Raw genomic sequence first — 26,837 nt, 5'->3', positions numbered from 1 at the left:
TGTTTTTACTCTATTTTTACTTTATGGAGAGTGGATTGGAAGGTGGCAAGAATGGAAGTGGACAGATCTGTTAGGCTACTGCAGTAACCCAAGCAAAAGATAAGAGTGGCATGGACTTGAGCGATGGCAACAGAATTCAGAGAGAAGTAAGATATATTTCAAGGATGGAAATAACAGAACTTGGAGATGGACTGGATGAGGCATTGAAAGAATGAGAGGGGGCCGGCCCCGTGGCTTGGTGGTTGAGTGAGCGCGCTCCACTGCTGGCGACCCGGGTTCGGATCCCGGGCTCGCACCGACGCGCTGCTTCTCCGGCCATGCTGAGGCCACGTCCCACATACAGCAACTAGAAGGATGTGCAGCTATGACACACAACTATCTACTGGGGCTTTGGGGGGAAAATATAAATAAATAAAATCTTTAAAAAAAAAAAAAGAAAGAATGAGAGGAATTTAGGATGACTTCTAGGTACCTTTCACTTATCTGTTACGGTCAACAGTAGGATCCTAGAAGGTACTATTACCCAAATGCTAAACAAAGCCTTGACATTCTTCTCTAAAAATACATGGAAGGATATATCTTGCTCTATTTTTGTGTGTGTGTGTGTGAGGAAGATCAGCCCTGAGCTAACATCCAATGCCAATCCTCTTTTTTTTTTTTGCCAAGGAAGATTGGCCCTGGGCTAACATCCATGCCCATCTTCCTCTACTTTATATGGGACGCCGCCACAGCATGGCTTGACAAGCGGTGCATCAGTGTGCACCCGGGATCAGAAGCTGCGAACCCTCGGGCTGCTGCAGCGGAGTGCGTGCACTTAACCACTACGCCACCAGGCCTGCCCATATCTTGCTCTGTTTTCAAGCGGATCAATGATCAGAAGCAGTGGGGCCCCCTCTTTTGATTATTACATATCTACAAATCAGCTCGCTCCTTTTGAACATGGAAAACATCTGAAACTGAACTGATGAACAGTTGGGTTTTCCTAGGTGACATACTTTCAGAATCAAATGCTACAGTTATAGTGCTGTTTATTGAAACTCCAGTGAATAAGTTTTACATCATTTTGACTCCTAGACAGCAAAGAGTTTGCAGAATTCTTCAGTTGAGCATAAATTTAACAGTAAAGAAAAGACCTTGACCCCACTGGAGATGTGGAAATAATAAGAGCACAAATACATTTCACCCAGACTCAAGAAAATACTATTTATCCTCAGCAATATATTGTGTATACTGAGTACTCACCAACATGAATGGGAGCTGGGAATAATCCATATTCATGCTCTCCTGGAGTGTATTCCAGCTTCTCTTTCTTTAATTGGATCAACCGGCTCTTTGGGCTGTGATGAGAAAAGAATGGAAAACAGTCAGAGGCAATGAAATTTCCTCCTGTGGTCAAATATAGAAAACAGATCACTCTATCAAGAGTATTTGTTTTAACAGTGGCTTAAATCTTAAATGTACATTTTTTGGGGGAAGGATACCAAGTACTTTCATATATTTTTAAAATTTACATTTCTGGAATTGCTTTTAGGAATTATACATAAGAAAGAGCCTTGTTAGCATTCTCTAACAGTTCTGCAAAAGGAACCTAAATTTCAGATCTAATCATAATGATTACCTTAGATTTGGTTAATGCTTTGTAGTTTATAAAGTACTCTCACAGGGCCGGCCCCGTGGCTTAGCGGTTAAGTGCACGCGCTCTGCTACTGGTGGCCCGGGGTTCAGATCCCGGGCGTGCACCAACGCACAGCTTCTCCAGCCATGCTGAGGCTGCGCCCCACATACAGCAACTGGAAGGATGTGCAGCTATGACGTACAACTATCTACTGGGGCTTTGGGGGAAAAAAAAAAATTAAAGTACTCTCACATATTATCATTTATATCAATCTGTGAAGTAGGTAAGAGGAAATGTTAGCTCTAGTTTACAGACTTGAAAACAGATGCTCTACAAGGTTAAGTGACTTGCCTTAATTTTAGTAGTTGGTAAGAAGATTTAAGATGAAAACCTCAGTTTCTTGTTCAACTCCTACTCACTTACTATTCTCTTTATTTTATTTCACAATGTCCCTATAGGCTTACCTCTTCCACTCATTTTACTGGTCTGTGTTCTTAATGTTTGGTATGAAATCAAGCTCAGGAGATTTCACAAATATATGAAAGGAAAGGAAAAAAAGGAAATGAGAAGTAAGAGGAAAGAAAACAGGGCCTCAAGAGAGCCTCATTTGGTGTACTCTGATTTTATTTTGGCTTAAAGCTCCAGTAAATAAGGCAAGGCTGATGTATTTCTTTTCTCTATGAATTACAACACACTGCCTTTTAAAAGAACAAGTCTAGTTTATCATATCTTGTAACAAATACGTATACTAATACACATTTTGCAGATGAGAAAATTGAGGCCCAAAGAAGTAAGTTATTTGTAGAACCTCAAGTTCTTAAATTTGAAGACTGATTCTAGCGGATCATTCATTTACTTATTCAACAATTACTGAGCACTCAACTGAGTCCAGGTTCTGTTCTAAGTGCTAAGAAACAGTGGTGAATAAGACAGTTTACATTCCACTTGGGTAGATAGATGGTAAGGAAATAAGAAAACAGAAAAAAAATCAGATAATAATAAATGCCAGGCAAATAATTAAAAAATGATAAATAGAGAGTAACTTGGAAAGGCTTTTCTAAGGAAGTGACACTAAGCTAAGATGTAATGTTACTGAGATATCAGTCACAAGAGGATCTGGGAAATGAAGGAAGATCAGGCAGGGGAAATAGCTGGTATAAGATCAAAGTCAGAATGAGATTGGAGAATTAAGGAAAATAAAATGAGGCTAAAGTAGTCCAGATGAAGACAGAAACTAGGTCACGCAAAGTTTTTAAAGCAGTGGTAAGGAGTCTGGGAAATAGTTACAAACAAGGAAAGGAAAGATAACAGATTGTTCTACTTATATCTAAAGACCACTTTTCTCATTTAAAAAAACTTATCCAAAATAATGATTATGAACAGAAAGACAAATGTTTTAACTCAACTAAAAGTTACATTTCTTCATTATCAGTCAAAGTCAAATAGATCAAGAAAACAACTGCGTTTGCAACCAAGCATGCTGTATGAGAGAAAATTTGGTCTACATCTTATTAGATTCAAGATTTACACAAACTAATTAAATAGAGAACATTAAAGGTTTCATTTAGCTAAAACAGAAACGGAAGCAAAACTGACATTTTACCCTGCTGCTGTTAGGATAAGGAAGCACATAATAGACACTAGTCAGGGAAGAAAATACTTGGCACCCTGAAGTGACTAAACACACAAAACCATAAAAAAAATTTAGGGTCAACTTGCATAGTGCTAGTCCCAAAAATAAATGAAACTCTGAATACATCCCATCAATTACTGACTGACTCCCTAACAAAAACAATTTTATCCTCGATTTTGCAATGCTGCTGCCTAAGATACGTGATACCATTATGGATAAAATAATCATGTGAGAAATTGCTTTTCTAGTTCTTGGCCAAGTCTAATTTTGGTTTTAATTTAGGCATGGCCGTTTATTTCCCTGTTGGTGATAACAACATGGGAATCAATCTCTCATGTTTTTAATACTCTGTTTTGTGTGAGCTCTGTAGAGTGGCAGATTAACAGAGAGAATTTGGTTGTCTCTGTCAGTTTGTCTTGGAGATTCTGAACACTGCTGGCATTTTCCTGTGGTATTCATTTCTTTGTATGTCACTATTAGTTCAAATCACTCAGGAGAAAAATCTTCATACATGCAGGAACGAAGAGTAGCCACTTCAGATACAGAACTGCCATAACTTACAGTAAGCTGGAAGTAAGTTTCTGTGATAGCTGTTTACTTTTGACCAATGGTTGAAGTTGCCAAAAATGAGACCACTAATTCTACGTATATGTATACAAATGAAAAAATCCTTTTGCTCTTCTTATCAAAAGAAGGTAAGTTGCCTTTCATAATGTCCTATCTATAAATATAACGCATTCAGTATTTGTGGCCAGCTTTCTCTCTCTTTGGTAAATTATTAGTTTTAATAATTTACCATTTGGATGCAATATAGGGATATCTAATTCAAACACTGGTGGGAAATCCACCATCAAAAGGAGAAAAGTATATAAATATTTAAGAGAAAAACAGAAAAAGCTGAGGTTCCTAATAATCATTGTTAGTTGCTATTATGTTTATCTTAAATATTATCTATAACCACTTCTTGGCTTTAGGCATTTATCACCTTATTTTCAAATCTTGTCACCTATAATCTAGGCCCAAACTCAAAATAATAAAGCAATTAAGATGTTTTCTATACTCAAACTATCTTTGAAGTTTCCCAGACAGCTGTTGAGTCACAGCAAGGGCTTGCTTCCAAATCGTATGAAAAAAGAGGATGAGGGGATTTCTGGTCAACTCCAGATTTTAATCAACACATCACTATTCTAAGAGCTGTCCTGTTTGTCAAACAAATAATATGAGGAATCGGTGAATCAAAAAGAAGTTCAAGTTCCCTAGGTTAATTAAATGTGAGAATATTTTCTTTTCTTTTTTTTTTTTTTAAAGATTTTATTTATTTATTTTTCCCCCAAAGCCCCAGTACATAGTTGTCTGTCATAACTGCACATCCTTCTAGCTGCTGTATGCGGGACGCGGCCTCAGCATGGCCGGAGGAGTGGTGCCTCGGTGCGCACCCGGGATCCGAACCCGGGCCGCCGGCAGCGGAGAGCACGCACTTAACCGCTAAGCCACGGGGCCGGCCCTGAGAATATTTTCTTAATGTGAATATGTTTTAGCTATTGTGTACTTTTAAGGTTGCAGAAAAGCATACTAATGTTCCCATTAGTCCTAGTCCTACTGGACTGGAACAATAACTGTCAAAAACTGTATCCTCTTTATCAAGAAAGATTTTTGTTTTCTAGGTTTGAATATCCTTGTCAGTTGATGATAACCATAACATACATTTTATTGGATACATTAGAAGTGCCTGGAGAATTGTGAGTTCCTTTGCTTTCTATAATAACGTTTTCATTCTGAGTAATATTTGGTTAAATCTTTATGAATGATTATACAAAGGATTCCGCTTCCATTCTTTATGATATTACTGGTAATTATAATAGGTTAACCAAAGCCATTTATTCTTATCATCTAAAGGTGGTTTCTGATTTTTTCATACAATTGCCCAAAAGCCTCAGCTACAAGCAAAAACTGAGATTGAACATCAAAAGAAACAACAAAAAGGCCTCAGTAAATGAGTGTATCAGTTATTTTTGACTAATGATACTATCGGGAATAGAACTACGGGTACAGATTTCCCTGTATTAGCTGACAGTATCATCTCAAACAGACACCTGTTCGATTGTAAAAAGGAAACAGAGTTAGAACTTTCAGGATATTTTTAGCGAGGCAACAAATGACTTTGTGAAAGTAGACTGCTTAACTCAAGACCAGTGAAATAAGAATTAATTACCTGGGACTGAAGAGATATAATTGTGGTAAACATTGTATTTTTAATGAGTGTATGATAAAGACCTTTTCTTTCTTCTCAATCTTTCTATAACCCTCAAGTTAATAGGCTATGCTTATAACAAATTGGAATGAAATACTCTTAACTGGTATATTATTCCAAAAGCCTTTATGTTTAGAAGAAATGTACTGTAAAAGTTCTTAATATAGATTATAAGCCTGCAGGAACACTCAATAAAATTTCTGTAAAAAAAAAAAAAAAAAAAAGTAAATAAAAGATACATGTTGATTGGCCTATCTTGAAAATTATTTAGAATATTATATATAATGTAAAGTGCTTTTTATACTCCTATTTAGAAAAACAACTGAATTTTTTCCTTCCTATGTAGGGAAACCTAGTTCTTCCCTACTATAAATTTCTTTCCTGTGTGTCTCCCTTTACTTTTACACAGAACACTTTACTTCTGACACTTCTGGTCACCGAATATGCAGAGGTTTTTCCCCACACCAAGCGATTCTCTGAGACACCAGCTGTGTGTCCTACAATTTAACTCAATTCTAACACCATCTACCTGGAGATAGTGTCAGATCCCACAGGCTAAGGGCTCAGTCCCACAAGATTGCTCCCACTCTACTTCAGATGCCAACAGCAAGTAGTAGGTCCCTAGGTTACCCACAACTTCAGCCTCATTTGGCTACAAATCTGAGGTTCCCATGACACCCTCCTCAGGTTTGATTAATTTGCTAGAGTGGCTCACAGAACTCAGTGAAACACTTACTAAAATTTACCAGCTTATTAAAGGATGTGATAAAGGATACAGATGAACATCCAGATAGAAGAGATGTATGGGGCAAGATATGAGGGAAGGGGCACAAGGCTTCCATGCCCTCTCTGGGTATGCCACTCTCCCCGTACCTTCAACTGTTTGCCAACACGGAAGCTCTCCGAACCCAGTATTATCGGGATTTTATGGAGGCTTCCTCACATAGGCATGTTCAATTATTAACTCCAATTTCCAGGCCCTCTCCCGTCTCTGGAGAATGGGGGTGGGGGTGGGACTGAAAAGTCCCAAGCTTCTAATCACAGCCTGGTCTTTCTGGTGACCAGCCCTCATCCAGGAGCTATTCAAGAGCCCACCCAGAGTTGCTTCATTAAAACAAGAGATGCTCCTAGTGTTCTTCTCACTTAGGAATTTACAATGGATTTAGGAGCCCTGTGTCAGGGACAGAAGCAAAGACAAATATTAGAACAAGAGATGCTCCTAGTACTCTTATCACTTAGGAAATTACATGGGTTTTAGGAGCTAAGTGCCAGGAACTGGGAGCAGAGACCAGTATGTATATTTTCTATTATCTCACAGTTCCTATACTTTCCATGACTACACAGTTAATTATATAGGTTCAATTAATTATATAGGTTCAAAAAGATATATAACTGGATAAACCAAATTCGTAACCATGAATAATCTAACTTAATTTTGTATGACAAGATCACTAATATGGAAAAGAAGTATACTTTTTTTTTTTTAATTTTTTTTTTTTTTTTTTTTGTGAGGAAGATCACCCCTGAGCTAACATCCGTGCTAATCTTCCTCTTTTTGCTGAGGAAGACCGGCTGAGCTAACATCTATTGCCAATCCTCCTCCTTTTTTTCCCCAAAGCCCCAGTAGACAATTGTATGTCATAGTTGCACATCCTTCTAGTTGCTATATGTGGGATGTGGCCTCAGCATGGCTGGAGAAGCGGTGCGCTGGTGCGCGCCCGGGATCCGAACCTGGGCTGCCAGTAGTGGAGTGCGCGCACTTAACTGCTAAGCCACAGGGCTGGCCCAAGAAGTATACTTCATAAGTATAAATGATACCTATGAAGTCTTCTCAGGAAACTGGCCTGCTATCCGCTCTACGGCTTATGAAATCCCATAATATAAAGGGAGAAAGTAATGTCACTTCTCGGCAGGCCAGGAATGCTGACAAATCTGGAGATTTCAGACAAAAGTTATAGGTCCTCCAAGTGAAACTTTTTTTTTTTTTATAATTTTATTTATTTACTTATTTCCCCCCCCAAAGCCCCAGTAGATAGTTGTACATCATAGTTTCACATCCTTCTAGTTGCTGTACGTGGGACACGGCCTCAGCATGGCCGGAGAAGCGGTGTGTCGGTGCGCACCCGGGATCCGAACCCGGGCTGCCAGCAGCGGAGCACACGCACTTAACCGCTAAGCCACGGGCCGGCCCTCCAAGTGAAACTTGATAGAGGTAAGTTGGAAGGTTTTTGGTTCCTGATCTTGGCAGGTGAGTTGATAAGGGCAATAAAATAGTTTTGACACACAAAAGTAAATTAAAACTTTTATAAAGGTTTCCAAGCAAAAGCTGATTCTGAAGCCTTAAAAGTATGTTACTCTAGTTGTAGTAACCATAAACACAAGGAGATCTTCATTAATCAGCATGGTACATTAAATATATGTAAATAAAACTGGTCACATAAACATCAAATTAATGATACTGAATCAGAACATGCGGTAAAATCTCCATCTTAGAGGTAGGGACTTAACTACAAAGAGGGACTGTGCAAGTAAAACTGACACCTTACATGACAGCCATTTCGGATAGGTTACTAGCTTCCCTAACAATTTTGTCCCTAATTTTTGCAATGCTCATGTCTGAAGAGATGTGACGCTATGGTCTTTGTGAATATAATAATCATGTGAGAAAACTGATGTTTTTTTCCACCAAGAAGAGACAAATGTAAACTTGGTATTCTTTTTTTTGAAGAAAACTGGCCTGTGCTAACATCCGTTGCCAGTCTTACTCTTTTTTTACCTCCCCAAAGCCCCCGTACATAGTTGTGTATCATAGTTATAGAGATGTTGCTCTTCTATATGGGATGCTGCCTCAGCACGGCTTGATGAGCAGTGAGTAGGTCTGCGCCTAGGATCCGAACCAGCGAACCACTGGCTGCAGAAGCGAAAGGCGCGAACTTAACTGCTACACCACTGGGCAGGCCCTAAACTTGGTATTCTTGTTTGTGTGTTTCACTGATGAATACCTACTCAATTTTTCATAAGAAGAGTACTTCTTCTAAAGCCTGGATTCACTTGCAACTTTTTTGGGAATCATATATTTTTTTCTTTCTTTGTTTCTAGTCTTTCTTTAACAAAGATAAGCTTCATTAAGCTTATGTTCTTTTTTTTTGTCTGCTGATTATAGAAATGACTCATAGAGTAACTTCTAAACACTAATGCATTAGCTACACATCACTCATAGTAAATGGCTGAGAAACAACTTGGGAACAAATCCACAGATTAGAACATGTACTTAAAACTTTAAGTCACTATGGTGACAAAGGAATTTTCCCAAGTGTAGTTGGAATTCAAAAGGCAAATGAGGGCCAGCCCAGTGGTGCAGCAGTTAAGTGCACGCGCTCCACTTCGGTGGCCCAGGGTTAGCAGGTTCGAATCCCAGGCGTGCAGCGATGCACCGCTTGTCAAGCCATGCTGTGGTGGCATCGCATATAAAGTAGAGGAAGATGGGCATGGATGTTAGCCCAGGGCCAATCTTCCTCAGCAAAAAAAAGAAAAAAAGGATTGGCATCAGATGTTAGCTCACGGCTGATCTTCCTCACAAAAAGTAAAAAAAAAAAAAAAAGCAAATGAAAGCCACTTCCTAGCAACCTGTACTATATTTTCAGCTAATAGACAGCCACTAAAATTCTGATTAGAATTATACAATCTTTGTTACATTAGCTAAAAGTAAAACTATTGAAACATTAAAACATAAAATAAAATCAGAGAAGACTTTTAATCAAAGATGAAATGGACAAAGATTAAACAAGGAAAATCAATTGCAAATTCCTAAATATAAACATCAGAGAATTAAGAGATCAAAGGGGATACTTGTCATAATATCTTTCATTCACAAATTTTGCTACCCATGTTAATAGCCATTCAGATATGAAAACCATAAACTAATAACGCAGATAAGAAAACTATAAAGTAAAAGGGAATGAATGATATGTTAGAGGGGTTGTTGGGAAGAAAAAACCTTAGTTGGATTTATAGGTGATCTTTAAGAAATAAAATATTGCTCTCGTAATTCCTTGTACCTGGATTCAGGACAAAAAGAAATTTAGCATGGTTGTATATCAGAAAATCATAGTACATGTTAATTTGGCTATTTCTCAGTTTAGTCAAACATTATTTCCATACTAACTTGCAATAAAATTGGTATGAACAGGATATTTCAGGCTCACCTTGTGCTTTCCCCAACCAAACCATGAATCAGTCATTTCTCCAAGGAGCTCTAGTGCTTTTTAGTGGGAAATGGTATTTAGAAACCAAACTCTATATACTAAGTATGCTCACCACTAGTGGGTTATCACTGCCTTTATGCTCTTTCAGCTAAGAGAGCTGGAGAAAAGTGAGACTTTCATATGGTTCAATGATTAATAAACAAACAAACAAATAAATGTACGTAGCGGTTCTGGTTCAGGATGGTGATAAAGGAAGATCCTGAAATCACCTCCTCCTAAAGACACACCAAATCTACAGCTACATATGAAACAATTCCCTCTGAAAGAATGCTAAAACTAGCTGAGCAACTCCTACACACTGGGTGAACAAGGAAAAACCAACAAAACGGGTAGGAGAGGCTGAGACACAATCTTGCCACAAACCTCACCCTGGGAGCGGTGACCCACAATTGGGAGAGAACTCTTTTTTTTTTTTTTTTTTGGTGAGGAAGATTGGTCCTGAGCTAACATCTGTGCCCATCTTCCTCCATTGTGTATGTGGGATGGCGCCATAGCATGGCTTGATGAGTGGTGTGCTGGTCCACGTCCCAGATTCGAACATGCGAACCCCAGGCCACCAAAGTGGAGCACACGAACTTAACCACAACACCACTGGGCCGGCCATGGAACTCGCAACTCTGAGCTTCTTCCTGAGGAGCAAAAGGTTTGAACCCCACAACTGGAACTCCAACTTTTAAGACCTACACCTGAGGGCCGGCCCCATGGCTTAGCGGTTGGGTGCGTGCCCTCTGCTGCTGGCAGCCCTGGTTCAGATCCCAGGTGTGCACCGACGCACCGCACCGCTTCTCCAGCCATGCTGAGGCCACATCCCACATACAGCAACTAGAAGGATGTGCAACTATGACGTACAACTATCTACTGGGGCTTTGGGGGAAAAAAAAAAAAAAGAGTAGAATAAAATTATCCTTTAAAAAAAAAAAAAAAAAAGACCTACACCTGAGAGATGGGCCCCTAAAACGTCTACCTCTGAAAGCCAACGGTGTTTGTACCCATGAGACTCACAAGACTATAGCAAACTGAAAAACAGTTCTTAAAGGGCTCGCATGGACGCACTATGGCTACCCACCCCAGGGTGCAGTGTAGAGGCAGCTGACTGAAACGCTTCCAGTCTTTCTATGAAAGAAGCCTATTTGCTTATCTTAAAGCGTTGGCTTGAGAGGCAGGCATCTAATTTAATACACATCTAGGGGGAGACTGAAATAGTCTCCAAAGACTGTGGAGGCGGTGGGTGGCATCTTCGTGCTCTTGTTCTGCCTCACTCCAGGTCAATGGTATCTCATGGAAAGGAGCTTGTGCACATATCTGGAACCCTGGTTTTTGCACCTGCTGACCAGGGGACACCCTTTGATCACCTGGCTCTGGTGGCCATTGGAACTTAGGTTCACATGCCCCAAAGGACTGTAACAGAGAAACAGTTCTTAACCAGTTACTCTCCCATGCCACAGCACAGAGGCAGCAGACAGAAATGCCTAGTCTCTCCATTAAAGAAGTCTATTAGCTTATCTTCACAGCTGTGGCCTCAAGGGGTAGGCTTCTAATTAAATACACTTAAGCAGACTTACAGACATATACAGAAAATTCCAGCCAAAAGCAACAGAAGACACATTCTTCTCAAGTGCACCTGAAACATACTCCAAGACAGATCATATGTTAGGCCACAAAACAAGGTAAATAAATTTAAGACTAAAATCACATCAAGCATCTTTTCCAACCACAAAAAATAATTACAAGAAGAAAAGTGGAGAATTCACAAATATGAGCAGATTAAACAACCAGTGAGTCAATGAAGAAATCAAAAAACATCTTCAGACAAATGAAAATGGAAATAACAACATACCAAAACTTATAGGATGCAGCAAAAGCAGTTCTAAGAGGGAAGTTCATAGTGATAAATACCTACATTAAGAAACAAGAAAGATCTCAAATAAACAACCTAACTTTACACCTCAAGGAACTAGAAAAAGAACAATCTAAGACCAAAGTTAGAAGGAAAGAAATAAAAAAGATTAGAATGGAAATAAATAAAATAGAGACTAAAATGACAATAGAAAAGATCAATGAAACTAAGAGCTGGTTTTTTAAAAGATAAACAAGACAAACAAACTTTTAGCTAAACTCACCTTGAAAAAGAGAGGACTCAAACTCAAGAAATGAAAAAGGAGACATTACAACTGATACCACAGAGATACAAAGGATGGTAAGATATTACTGTGAACAATTATACACCAATAAAATGGACTAGAAATGAATAAATTCCTATAAATGACAACTTACCAAGACTGAATCATGAAGAAATAGAAAATCTGAACAGCCTGATTAACTAGTAAGCAGACTGAACCAGTAATCAAAACCTCCCAACACGCAAATGTACAGGACCAGATGGATTCACTGGTGAATTCTACCCAACATGTAAAGAAGAATTAATACCAATCCTTCTTAAACACTTGCAAAAAACAGAAGACGGGGGAACACTTCCAAACTCATTTTATGAGGCCAGGATTACTCTCATACCAAAATCACACGAGGACACTACAAGAAAAGAAAATTACAGGAGAATATTCCTGATGAACATATATGCACAAATCCTCAACAAAATATTAGCAAACCAAATTCAGTAATACGTTAAAAGAACCAGAGAGCATGATCAAGTGGCATTTTTTCCAGGGATGCAAAGGTGGTCCAACATCTGCAAAATGAATCAATGTAATACATCACAATAACAAAATGAAGGATAAAAATCATATGATCACCTCAATAGATGACAAAAAAGCATCTGACAAAACTCAATACCCATTTATGACAAAAACTCTCAACAAAGTGGATATAAGGGAAAGTATGTCAACATAATAAAGGCCATATATGACAAGCCCACAGCAACATACTCAACAGTGCTTTTCCTCTAAGATCAGGAACAAGACAAGGATGCCCACTTTCGCCATTTTTATTCAACATAGTATTGGAAGTCCTAGCCAGAGCAATTAGGCAAGAAAAAGAAATAAAAGGCATCCAAATCGGAAAAAAAGAAGTAAAACTGTCTCTATTTGCAGATGACATGATATTATATATAGAAAACCCTAAAGACGCCACCAAAGAACTGTTAGAACTAATAGATGAATTCAGTAGAGTTGCAGGACACAAAATCAAAATACAAAAACCAGTTGCATTTCTATACATTAATAACAAACCATCAGAAGGAGAAATTAAGAAAACAATCTCATTCGCAATAGCATCAAAAAGAATAAAACATATCTAGGAATAAATTTTTTTTTAATAATTTTTATTTATTTATTTATTTATTTTCCCCCAAAGCCCCAGTAGATAGTTGTATGTCATAGTTGCACATCCTTCTAGTTGCTGTACGTGGGATGCGGTCTCAGCATGGCCGGAGAAGCGGTGCGTCAGTGTGCGCCCAGGATCCGCGTCCGGGATCCAAACCCGGGCCGCCAGCACCGGAGCGCACGCACTTAACCGCTAAGCCACGGGGCCAGCCTGTCTAGGAATAAATTTAACCAAGGAAGTGAGACACTTGTACACTGAAAACTATAAGACATTGATGAAAGAAATTGAAGGAGCCATATAGAAATGGAAAGATTTTGCGTGATCATGGATTGAAAGAATTAGTATCGTTAAAATGTTATCCAAAGCAATCTACAAATTCAATGCAATTAAAGTCAAAATTCCAATGGCATTTTTCACAGAAATAAAACAAACAATCCTGAAAATTCTGTGGAACCACAAAAGACCCCGAATAGCCAAAGCAATCTTGAGAAAGAAGAATGAAGATAGGGTATCATGCTTCTTGATTTCAAACTATATTACAAAGCTACAGTAATCAAAACAGTATGGTATTGGCATAAAAAAAGATACAGATGAATGGAAGAGAACAGAGGGCCCAGAAATAAACCCACACATGTATGGTCAATTAATTTATGACAAAAGAGCCAAGAATATACACCGGGGAAAGGGCAGTCTCTTCAATAAATGGTGCCAGGAAAACTGAAGAGCCATATGGAAAACAATGAAACTGGATTTCACCATACACAAAAGCAACTCAAAATTGATTAAAGACTTAAATATAAGACCTGAAACCATAAAACTTCTAGAAGAAAACATAGGAGGTAAGCTCCTTGACACCCCCTATGCTCCTTGACAATGATTTTTTGGGTTTGACACCAGAAGCAAAGGCAACAAAAGCAAAAATAAACAAGTGGGACAACATTAAACTACAAAGCTTCTACACAGCAAAGGAAACCATCAGCAAAATAAAAAGGCAAGCTATAGAATGGGAGAAAATATTTGCAAGTCATATCTGATAAGGGGTTAATATCCAAAATAGATAAAGAATTCATACATCTCAATAGCAAAAAGACTAATAATCTGATTAAAAAATGGACATAGGATCTGAATAGGCATCTTTCCAAAGAAGACATACAGAAGGCCAACAGGTACAGGAAAAGGTGCTCAACATCATTAATCATCAGGGAAATGCAAATCAAAACCAAAATGAGATACTACCTCACACCTGTTAGAATGGCTATAATCGAAGGACAAGAAATAACAAGTGCTGGAGGGGATTGGAGAAAGGGAATCCTTGTGCACTGTTGGTGGGAATGTAAATTGGTGTAGCCATTATGTAAAACCTTACGGCAGTTCCTCAAAATTAAAAAGAGAACTACCATATGATCCAGCAATGCCACTTGTGAGTATTTATCCAAAGGAAATGAAAACACTACCTCAAAGAGATATATGCATCCCCATGTTCACTGGAACATTATTTACAATAGCCAAGAAATGGAAACAACCTAAGTGTCCATTGATGGATGAATGGATAAAGAAAATGTGTTATATATATACAATGAAATATTATTTAGCTATAAAAAAGAAGGAGATCCTGTCATTTGTGACAACATGGATGCACCCTGAGGGCAATTACACTAAGTGAGATAAATCAGAGAAAGACAAATACCGTAGGTTCTCACTTATACATGAAAAAAAATTTTTTTTTTGTGAGGAAGATCAGCCCTGAGCTAACCATCCATGCTAATCCTCCTCTTTTTGCTGAGGAAGACCGGCTCTGAGCTAACATCTATTGCCAATCCTCCTCCTTTTTTTTCCCCCAAAGTCCCAGTAGATAGTTGTATGTCATAGTTGCACATTCTTCTAGTTGCTATATGTGGGACGCGGCCTCAGCACGGCCGGAGAAGCGGTGCGTCGGTGCGCGCCTGGGATCCGAACCTGGGCCGCCAGCAGCGGAGCACGTGCACTTAACCACTAAGCCACGGGGCCGGCCTTATACATGAAATCTAAACGAACAAAAAACCAAACTCAGGGGCTGTCCCTGTGGCCTAGTGGTTAAGTTTGGCATGCTCCCCTTTGGCGGCCCAGGTTCAGTTCCCAGGTGTGGACCTACACCACTCGCTGGCAGCCATGCTGTGGTGGCGACCCACATAAAAAAACAGAGGAAGACTGGCACAGATAGTAGCTCAGGGCGAATCTTCCTCAGCAAAAAAAAAAAAAAAAAAACAACCCAAACTCAGATACAAAGAACAGATTGGTGGTTGCCAGAGGCAGAGGAGAAGGGGTGGTGAAGATGGTCAAAAGGTATAAACTTCCAGTTATGAAATAAATAATTCCTGGGGATGTAATGTATAGCATGGTGATTGCATATTTGAAAGTTGCTAAGAGAGTAGATCTTAAATATCTTATCACAAGAAAAAAAAAATTGTAACTATGTGTGGTGATGGATGTTAACTAGATTTACTGTGGTGATCATATCATATCATTATGTTGTACACTTGAAATATAATGTTATATGTCAATTATATCTCAATTAAAAATGTATGTAAAATTTAGAAAGTCAACGTACATAAATTTATACCATACCTATAATTTTAAGCCAATACAACATTGTTTATTCTTCATCTTCCCCCATTCTATATTTACCATCTTTCAACAAAGAGAACTCTGATGCCAACTGCATCAATATATTTACTCATTTGCTCAAACTTACAAGACACTCAAAGCAGTTTCCTCCAGCCCTGCTGATTTTCTGCCAACATTTTTTGATGAGCCTTTTCAAACACAGATGAAGTTTAAAGTAACTGTACAAAAATTCTTAAATCCACCACCTAGAATCTATAATTAGAATTTTGCTTTATCATATATCTCCATTCAAAATATCCTCCTCTCTTAACCATCCATGATTGTTGATTTTATTTTTTGAAAGGGTGCTAGAAAGTAAGGAAGGATTAAAAAATGATAGGACCAAACTTGAAGGGGCTGCCACTGGCCAAATCTGGGACAATTTGAGCATGAAAATGAATAATGACAGTAATGAATTATAATCCATTAAATAAAGAAAGAATCTGTGAGTTGATACCGATAATAAATAAGAGTGAAGAGAAAGCTGTTCCTTACACTAGAATTCCAATTAATAGATGTAGAAGGTGACAGAGGTAGAAAATAACCACTTATACAGTAATATCACAGTGATTACTGATTCAGGCAAGAATCAATAACAGATGCTAAAACTACTGGGTGAAAGTCTGATAAGGAGCAGGATATTTCCATACTTTGAAAGCATCTCTCCAAATATTACTTATTATTAAGTAGGGAAAACTTTAACTTTAAAATGAAAACCTGCTGGATGTCAGTGTGACTGAACAATCCAAGTTAATATCACCAATGGCACAGTGATTATCATGTGCTTCCTGATGTGATTCACTGAGAAGAAAACGTCACTTTTGTGGTATTCCTGCCAAAAATGCACAACTTTCATCTATTCATGAAGAAACATGAGACTCAAATTTAAGGCCCTTCTAAGAAACAACTCTTCTGTACTCTTCAAAAATGTCAATATGGGAGGCTGGCCCAGTGGTGTAGTGGTTAAGTGTGCATGCTCCGCCAGCCCAGGGTTCGCAGGTTGGGATCCCGGGCGTGCACTGACGCACCGCTTGTCAAGCCATGCTGTGGCGGCATCCCATATAAAGCAGAGGAAGATAGGCACGGATGTTAGCCCAGGGCCAATCTTTCTCAGCAAATAGAGGAGGATTGGCATCAGATGTTAGCTCAGGGCCAATCTTCCTCAAAATAAATAAATAAATATATCAATATGATGAAAGACAAAGAACAGCTAAGGAATTGTTCCAAATTAAAGGAGAAAAAAGAGACATGACAACTAAATGCAATGCATGATCATAGGCTGGATCCTGAATCACTATAAAAAAATTGTTTTAAAGGACATTACTGACACAATTAGTGAAATGTGATTATGAAATGTATACTATATAACAGTACTGTAGTGATGTTAAAGATCCTGAATTCAATATCTGTACTCTGTTTATATAAGATAAATGTCCTCGTTCTTAAGAAATACATACTGAAATATTTACAAGTAAGGGTCAAAATGTCTACAACTTTTTTTCAAATAACTGAGAAAAAATACGTGTGTGTGTGTGTGAGAGAGAGGAGACAGGAGGGAGGTGGAGAAAGAAAATTGGGAGAACATTTGGTTAATCTGGGTGAGAAGAATACAGTGTTTTTGTACAATCTTGCAATCTTCTTTAAGTTATCATAGACTATGCATAAAAATAGATAACAAATATATGATGTACTTGCAGAAAATATTAAATAAAAATTTTAAAACAAATTAATTTACTTTGGTAATAAGAATTTATTTAGATTAATGTTTAATTAAGTATAAACTTCTTTAGCACCAAATAACCACAGGAAAGATAGAACCAAAATCATACTGAGAGGTAAAGAAAAATTGTATTGATACTAAAACACTATTCTAGTGAAAAACATAACAGGACATACTCGTAAAGATTGTTGTGATTTGAATCTCTAACAGTTTAGAACTATGACACAGATGCACTTAAATATAATATAACTTTTACATAGAGCACGTATGTAAAAGCTCTTCGTAAATGTCAAGGGAGCATACAAATTGTAATGTAATAATAGTTAATCATAGAAACACTGTTTATTTTATACACACATACACACTACAAACTTTTCAAGACAAAATTGGGCATTTACTACATTTCAGAATGTCTTCCTTGGGTGAATATGAAAAGGATAAAGTGAAATAATAATTTCCTTATATATTTGTTACCAAGTAAGAGTGCAGATACTGCTTTTAGCATTTAAAAGTTTTTTAAGCAGATTTTAAATCATACATATTATAGGAATTCAGGCAGTTGGTTCTTTCCCTTTCATAAAATATAAAACAGACTGCTAAGTTCTATAAGGCATACAAGACGAACAAAGCTTACCCATGGCCAAAAGAAGCTTACAGTCTGGTGGAAGAACAAACGTATGCAAATATGCCTAGACCACATAACAAAATGTGATAAAACTCCTAAGATGCTATTAAGCTTTACAAAAGGAAAAAGAAAACTGAAATTAATTTCAAATAGAGAAGAATTAAGGAAACTTTTATTTAATGAGGGAGCATTTCAGATTTTGAATAAGGTTTGAAAGGATGAATGGGATTTGGCAAGTAAAAGGGAAGTGGGACAGTAGTTTTTACCACTTAGAGCAAACATCTAGGACAAGCATCAAGAAAAAAGTGTAGGATGGAGAAACTGGGGAAGATGATCAGAAGCTGTAGCTAAAGGAATGAATATATAAGGAGTATAATTGGAGATAAGGCTAAAAAAACAGGTTACACTAGATCATGGTGGGTCTTAAATATTATTTAAGAATTTTGGATGTTATTAGGTAGGAGATAACTATATCTCAAAAAAAATCTGAGCAGAGGAACAACAATACTGAGGAGGTCATATCACTGTATGAAAGTGGAAATAAGAGTCTTAGAGGACTTAATTTTATCCAAGGTCACAAATTAGTGACAATGATGTTAGACATTTTTAAAATTTACTGAATATTGGGGCCGGCCTGGTGGCACGGCAGTTAAGTGCGCGTGCTCCGCTTTGGCAGTCCAGGGTTCGCAGGTTTGGATCCTGGGCGCGCACCAACGCACCGCTTGTCAAGCCACGCTGTGGCAGCGTCCCATATAAAGTGGAGGAAGATGGGCACGGATGTTAGGCCAGGACCAACCTTCCACAGCAAAAAAAGAGGAGGATTGGCAACGGATGTTAGCTCAGGGCTGATCTTCAAATCACAATCAATCAATCAATCAATCAATAAATAAAATTTACTGAATACTTACTTCATATATGTCAAGCACTTAGCTCTGAAAAACTCTATGAAGGAGGTAACTTCATCAGTGCGATGTTTTAGATGAGGACACTGAGCACCTAGTTTCAGTAACATGCCCAAATTCACATAACTAGTAAGTGTTGGAGTTGGGATTTGAGACTAGTTCTATAGCCACAACTTAATCCATTTCCCTTACTGAATTTAAAAATCACTTGAATTTAGCCTCTTTCTCCCTAGACAATCTATTCTGTATTTTACTGGCAGTTAAACTTTTTTCTTTTTTTTCTGTGAGGAGATCAGCCCTGTGCTAACATCTGCCAATCCTCCTCTTGTTTTTTTGCTGAGGAAGACTGGCCCTGGGCTAATATCTGTGCCCATCTTCCTCCACTTTATATGGGACGCCGCCAGAGCATGGCTTGTCAAGCAGTGTGTTGGTGCGCGCCCGGGATTCGAACCAGCAAACCCCGGGCTGCCGCAGCAGAGCACGTGCACTTAACCGCTCGGGCTACCGGTCCGGCCCCAGCTAAATTTTTTAAAATACTATTTTCACAAACTACCTTGCTGAAGATGTTAACATTTCTCTCAAAACACTCTACCAACCAACACTACTTCCTATAACAGATTTTTTTACTAGTTTTATTTTATTTTGTTTAACTTATAAATTTACATTATTTTAGCATAACCAACTATCCACAGGGAGAGATGGTCTAGAATCATAGTAAATCATACCAGGGTTAAAATATTTCTGAACATAATCAACAGAAAAGGAGCATAAACCCCTTTAACGTTCTTTCATGTACAACATGGCAGTATTTTTGTTCTAGGGATGTAAAATTTGGAGGGGAGGATATAAAATGTTTTTGTAATGTGATCTTTCCCTGACCCTCCAATCAAAATCATTTTACCTCACAATTTAAAACCTTTGAGGGCCGGCCCCATGGCTTAGCAGTTAAGTGCATGCACTCTGCTACTGGTGGCCCGGGTTCGGATCCCGGGCGGGCACAGACGCACTGCTTCTCCAGCCATGCTGAGGCTGCATCCCACATACAGCAACTAGAAGGAAGTGCAACTATGACATACAACTATCTACTGGGGCTTTGGGAGGTGGGGGAAGGAGGAGGACTGGTAACAGATGTTAGCTCAGAGCTGGTCTTCCTTAGCAAAAAGAGAAGGATTAGCATGGATGTTAGCTCAGGGCTGATCTTCCTCACAAAAAAAATAAAAATAAAAAAATAAATAAATAAAATAAAATAAAAATAAAAAAAATAAAACCTTTGAGGACAGGGCCGGCCACGTGGCTTAGTGGTTAAGTGCGCGCGCTCCGCTGCTGGTGGCCCGGGTTCGGATCCCGGGCGCGCACCGACGCACCGCTTCTCCAGCCATGCTGAGGCCGCGTCCCACGTACAGCAACTAGAAGGATGTGCATCTATGACATACAACTATCTACTGGGGCTTTGAGGGAAAAAAATAAAAAAAATAATTTAAAACCTTTGAGGACCATGACACTTTTAGATAAAATAAAACGTTAAGATTATATTTTCAGATTTCTATACAGACTTTACCAGCCCTAATGTTTTATCTTATAAAGTATGTAATGTAAAAATATACACATTTATCTAGAGTGAACATCCCATCTAAACTAAGAATTAATCAAATATTCTAGACAAGTCAGCTATTTTTTGCAATCAAAAGGTGACCTCAAAAGCATAGTAAAGTGGTGAAAAGTATAAATGTTGCAACCAGCTACTGCCCCCATTCAAATATTAACTATGCCACTTACTAGCTGTATAACTCTGGACAAATTAATCTCTTTAAGCCTTAGCTCCTTCAATAACAGTACCTGGTCTCTCACAGGGTACTTGAATGGATTAAATGAGATAAGTGCTCCGCAAAGTAACCGGCACATAGTGGGCACTCAGTAAGTATTAACTCTCTTCTTCAGTTTAGCCAATGAGTACAGCCCAGCCCAATACTATATACCAGAATAAATTCCAAATACATCAGGGAAGTAGATGTGAAAATCGAAACCAAACATTACTAGAAGAAAACAAGGCTGAATTTCTTAATTCCTTTAAAACTTGGGTGGGGGGAAGCTTTTCTAATAATGACTTAAAAATCCAGAAGCATGATTAAAAAAAAAAAAACCACACAATTAAATTACATGAAAATATGGAAGTTTGCATGACAAAAACAATTATTATAAGCTAAGTCTGGAGACAAACGACAGAATCCATTAAAAGACTGTTAGGACTAAGAACTGAGTTTAGCAAGGTTGTGAGATACACGATCAATATGCAAAAATCAATTGTATATCTATATACTAGCAATAAACATCTCAAAATAAAATTTAAAAAATTCCATTTACAATAGCATCAAAAGAATAAAATGCTTAGGAGTATGCTTAAACGAAGTGCAAGACATATGCTGAAAACTAAAAAACATTGTTAAATTTTAAAATATTAAATAACTAGAAAAACATCCCATGGTCATGGATCAGAATACCCAATATTGTTAAGATGCTAAAACTCTCCAAATCGATCTACAAATTTTTTCAAAAATCCCAGCTGGCTTTATTGCAGAAATCAACAAGCTGATCATAAAGTTCATATGGAAATAGCAAGGAACCTAGAATTAGCTAAAGAAAGTTGGAAGAACTCATAATAGCCCAAGTTAGAGGCATCGTATTTCCTGATTTGAAATTTACTACAAAGCTACAGTGTTCAACACAGTGTGCTACTGGAATAACAACAGACACATGGTCAATAAGCACAAAAGACAAACTGACAAAATATATTTGCAATTTATACTACAAAGAAAGGACAAATCTTCTTCATATATATGAGACTCTTAAAAATCTAGGGGAAAAAAAGACTTAACAACTTGATAGAAAAATGGGGGAAAACACATGTAAAATCACAGACAAAGGTAATTAAATGGCCTGTACACATATGAAAAGATGCTCAACAATTTCACTTATGAGAAAAATGCTAATTAAAACTCCCTGGAGATACCATTTCACACCTATCGAATTGGTAAAAATTTACAAGTTTGACAACATAATCAAGGCTATGGGAAAACAGGCCTTCTCAGACATTTCTAGAAGGACTACAAAAGGACTCAATCACCATAGAAGCATAATTCGGCAATATTTACAAAATCATATACATATACTTACTATCTAAGCCAGTAATTCCACTTCTATAATATACCCTTAGGCTATATCTCCAAAATATTAAACAGAATATGGATAAGGTTATTCATTGGGCATTATCTATGGTAGTAAATATTAGAAACAACTGAGACGCCCTTCCCATAGTAGACTGGGTGGATAAACTATGATATATCCATAAACTCAGAAATTAAGCAACTGTAAAAAAGAAAACGTGGCTGTACACAAATGTTCATAGCAGCATTAATCATGATAACCAAAAAGTGGAGATAACCCAAGTGTCCATCAATTGGTGAGTGGATAAATAAAATGTGGTATGTGGTGTATCTACAATGGAATATTATCTGGCAAAAAAAAAAAAAAGAAAAGAAAAAAGGACAAAAAAGAAATGATACATGCTACAGCATGGATGAACCTTGGGAAACAATATGCTAAATCAGTCACAAAGGACCACATATTGTATGACTCCAAACATGAAATGTCCAGAACAGGCAAATCTATAGACAGAAAGTAGATGAATGGTTGCCTAATCCTGGGGGGGGATGAGGAAATTAGGCGGTGATCACCAAGGGATGTGTGGTTTCTTTTTGGTATAATGAAAATGTTCTCAAATTGATTGTGGTGATGGATGTAGAATTCGGTGAATATACTAAAAGTCATGGAACTGTGTGCTTTAAATGGGTAAACTGGGGGCCGGCCCAGTGGCACAAGGAGTTAAGTGCGTGCGCTCCACCGCGGCGGCCCGGGGTTCACCGGTTCGGATCCCAGGCGCACACCGACGCACCACTTGTCAAGCCATGCTGTGGTGGAGTCCCATATAAAGTGGCGGAAGATGGGCACGAATGTTAGCCCAGGGCCAGTCTTCCTTAGCAAAAAAAGAAGGGGATTGGCAGATGTTAGCACAGGGCTGATCTTCCTCACAAAAAAAAAAAAAAATGGGTAAACTGTATGGTATATGACTTATATCTCAATAAAGGCTTAGACTTTCCCTGAGCTCAGAGTCTCGAAGAAGCAGACTTTCTTTCTGTTGTTAGCCTTGAAGAAGCAAGCCACCGAATTCTACAACTCCAAGAAAATGAATATGAGCTTGGAAAATAATCTCGAGCTTCAGGTAAGACTGCAGACCTGACTGATACCTTGATTCCAGCCTTGTGAAACACCAAGGAAAATCTCTGGACTCCTAGGGAATCTGTGAGATAATAAATGGGTGATGTTTTAAGGTGCTAAAATTATTGTAACCTGTTACCCAGTAATAGAAAATTAATACATGTAATGTATATGCATACACATACTCATTTACTTACTGGTCTGAAAGGGCCTAGAAAGCAATGACACCACAGTAACAATGACACTCTAATAGCAAACAGCATACCAAGTACCCAGGTTTTGATTTCTAAATAATAATCCCCATTAAAAGAAAACAGGGCTTCTTGGGTGAAATAGATGATTCCAGATCTGAGGCTAAGAAAGAACAAGGTAAATCTGGTAAACAACAGCAGGCAAGTAAAAACAAAAACAAAACAGGGTGAAAGACACTTTTTTGTGGCAGAAAGCAGGGAAGTACTCAAAGATGACATGTCTAAAGGAAACAGAACCCAGCTTAAAGTGCCTCCTGTGGTAAAATGAAATGTGGGCAATTTCTCCACAAAAAGATAGTAAGGGATTATTATATATTAAATTTTAAAAAATGCATGAGTCCATATGATATTCAAAAGAAAAGAGAAATAGAGAGTAAAAGAGGAAGAAAAGTAAAAGTCTGTCTTCATAGGAAAATATCAGCTAATAAATGTTGAAGGAATGACAGAATTAGAAACTTACCAGTTTTCAACAATGTAATCACTAATTTAGGCAAGGATCATCATGGATGATAAAATATTAGATAAAAAAGATTGCTAGAGACCAGGCCTCAGCCTCAAATATCAATTCCTGATTGACCAACCAATTACAATACAAAAGAATGTATCTTTACGTTGGAGAGATTTGGTGGATGTCACCTTAACCAAGTGATCAAACATGGCATCATCAACAATGGGACGATAAGTGGGACGCAATAAGAAGTATAAAATATCATATATGTAATATTCCTGCCAAGATCATTTAACCTAAATCTAACCATGAAGAAATAATCAGAAAAATACAGAATATAGCACATTCTACAAGACAATAAGCCTGAGTTCCTCAAAAAGGGTCAATCTCATAGGGCCAGCCCTGGCGGCCTAGTGGTTAAGATCAGCGTGCTCTGCTTCAGCGGCTTGGGTTCACTTCCCAGGAATGGACCTACACCACTTATCTGTCATTGGTGATGCTGTGGTGGTGGCTCACATACAAAAAGAGGAAGATTGGCAAGTGATGTTAGCTCAGGGCGAATATTCCCCAGCAGAAAAAAAAAAAAGTCAAGCTCATAAAAAAACAAAAGATGGGGACCATTCTAGATTAAAATAAGAGACAGATATAACAATCACATGTAACACATGACATCTATTTGGATTCTAGATTAAGACAAAACAAAATAAACTGTTATAAAAGAAAATTTTAGGACAAAAGGGAAAATATAAATACAGGCTATATATTAGATATTATCAAAATACTGCTTATTTTCTTAGGTATAATAATGCTACTATGATTAGGTAGGAGAGTACCCTAGTTCTTACGTGATAATTGCTGAAATGCTTAGAGGTGAATGTCTGCAACTGACTTCCAAATTTTCACCAGACACCATCCCTCACAATAAGTGTGTATTTGTGCGTGTGTGTGTGTGTGTCTAGACAGAGATAAAGCAAATGTTGCAAAATGTTGATAAATTAGGTTAGGGTTTATAGGTGTTCATTCTGCCATAGATTTGAATATTTTCAAAATAAAATATTGTGGAAAAAAATAAAAGTTTCATCAGGAAAGGTAGTGCCATTGCATACAAGATTTACTTCTCTATGCCTCAAGAGAAGTGGGTTAGATAATTTCTAAGATATGTTCAAGTTGGAAAATGCTAATATTGTGTTCTTACAAAAAAAGTGACTACAGATCTACTAAAAAGTATTTGTAAAAAGTATTATAAGTATTTCACTTCCCAGATTCCTAGTTTATAATGCTATCATTATTATAGTAGTGATGATGTTATTCATAATTTCATACTTTATTTAAGACACGTTAATTTCCAATTTCCATCACAAAACTGTATTTTCCTATCTCTTCCTTGAATTCTTATAGCACTGACAGTTTGAGACACACATTTCCTGAGGAAGGACCTAGAAATCTTTATTTTTAAAAAGACCTCCAGCTGGTCCTTATGTTGACAGTGGGAAAACATTAGATACCATTATATCAAAGGGTCCTCATACTTTAAAATTCAGTCTTTTTTCTCTAACAACTAATTTTTTTTTTTTTAATGAGGAAGATCAGCCCTGAGCTAACATCCATGCTAATCCTCCTCTTTTTGCTGAGGAAGACTGGCTCTGAGCTAACATCTATTGCCAATCCTCCTCCTTTTCCCCCGCCAAAGCCCCAGTAGATAGTTGTATGTCATAGCTGCACATCCTTCTAGTTGCTGTATGTGGGACGTGGCCTCAGCATGGCTGGAGAAGCGGTGCGTCGGTGCACGCCCGGGATCCAAACCTGGGCCGCCAGTAGCGGAGCGGGTGCACTTAACCGCTAAGCCACGGGGCCAGCCCTCAACTAAATTTTTTTGAGGAGACAGACCTTGTCCTTACTGCTATACTGTTCTGTGAAGCACCTAGAACAAAGTTAGGTAACTTTATAGTATGGGATAAGTTCTCATTAAATTGATTTTCTAAAATTTATGGAACAAACTTTTCTTTTTTAGTGATTATTTTGTTTTACCTTCAGCGGATAGTTAAGGACCAGTAAAAAACTGAACTAGGATGCAAAGAGATACTATACAGGCTCTGATAAATTCCTTTTTGTTTTACTATGTCCCATGCAGAAATTCCTTCTAGGCTGATATAAGAATGTTATCTCAATCAACTCCCACACATTAACACCAAAAAAATCATAGCTTCTGAGTTAGGCTATATCATTTTGCAGTCTAAATAACACATTAGAGAGAGATATCACAGTTGAGGCAATGGCTCTTCCTCCAAAGTTGGGATATATATTTTTTAAATTAGTTATTTAAAAAAAAATTGTAGTAAAATATATACAACATAAAATCTATCATTTTAATAAATTTTAAGTGTGCAATTCAGTGGCATTAAGTACGTTCACGTTGTTGTACAACCACTCCTGTCATCTATCTAGGGAACACTACTCATCTTGTAAAACTGAAACTTTGTACCCATTAAACCAATAACTGCCCCCAGCCCCTGGCAACCACCACTCTCCATTCTATCGCTAAAAATTTGGCTATTCTAGGTACCTCATATAACTGGAATCAAACAGTATCTGTCTTTTTGTGACTGGCTCACCTCACTTAGCATGTTTTCAAGGTTCTCCATATTGTAGGAGGTGTTCAAATTTCCTTCCTTTTTAAGGCTGAATAATATTCCACTGTATGTATGGGATATAATTTTTTGAGGTATCTTAAATCTTGCTATCTATTCAGCCCATCAGGCCTGTATTAAAGAATAGTCAAGTCAGAAATAGTAATTGCTAACGAAGCCACTTTACTATCACTAGAGGGGGCTAGAGCAACACAGGTGACGCCTATTCAAAGTCAGCTACAAACACATTTTCCTTAGCAATAAAACTGGACACGGCTAGCCAAGCTTCTACAAAAAATAGAACAG

General features: G+C 37.8%; 1 protein-coding gene across 4 annotated transcripts in view; it reads right to left on the bottom strand.

Moving 5' to 3' along the window:
* ASH1L (ASH1 like histone lysine methyltransferase) overlaps positions 1 to 26,837 on the bottom strand; it is a 228,872-nt gene that overhangs the window by 67,707 nt on the left and 134,328 nt on the right. For all 4 annotated transcript variants that reach the window (XM_087441962.1, XM_087441966.1, XM_087441959.1 and 1 more), the window contains one exon: positions 1,243 to 1,337. In XM_087441962.1, the coding sequence (XP_087298088.1) occupies positions 1,243 to 1,337 (95 nt within the window). The remainder of the gene's footprint in view (positions 1 to 1,242; positions 1,338 to 26,837) is intronic.

Source organism: Ceratotherium simum, chromosome 2 (assembly GCF_057802395.1).
Source record: "Ceratotherium simum simum isolate JZ-2026a chromosome 2, ASM5780239v1, whole genome shotgun sequence".
Taxonomy (NCBI): domain Eukaryota; kingdom Metazoa; phylum Chordata; class Mammalia; order Perissodactyla; family Rhinocerotidae; genus Ceratotherium; species Ceratotherium simum.
Note: the sequence above shows the minus strand (reverse complement) of the source record. Positions and strands in the feature narration are given on the sequence as shown.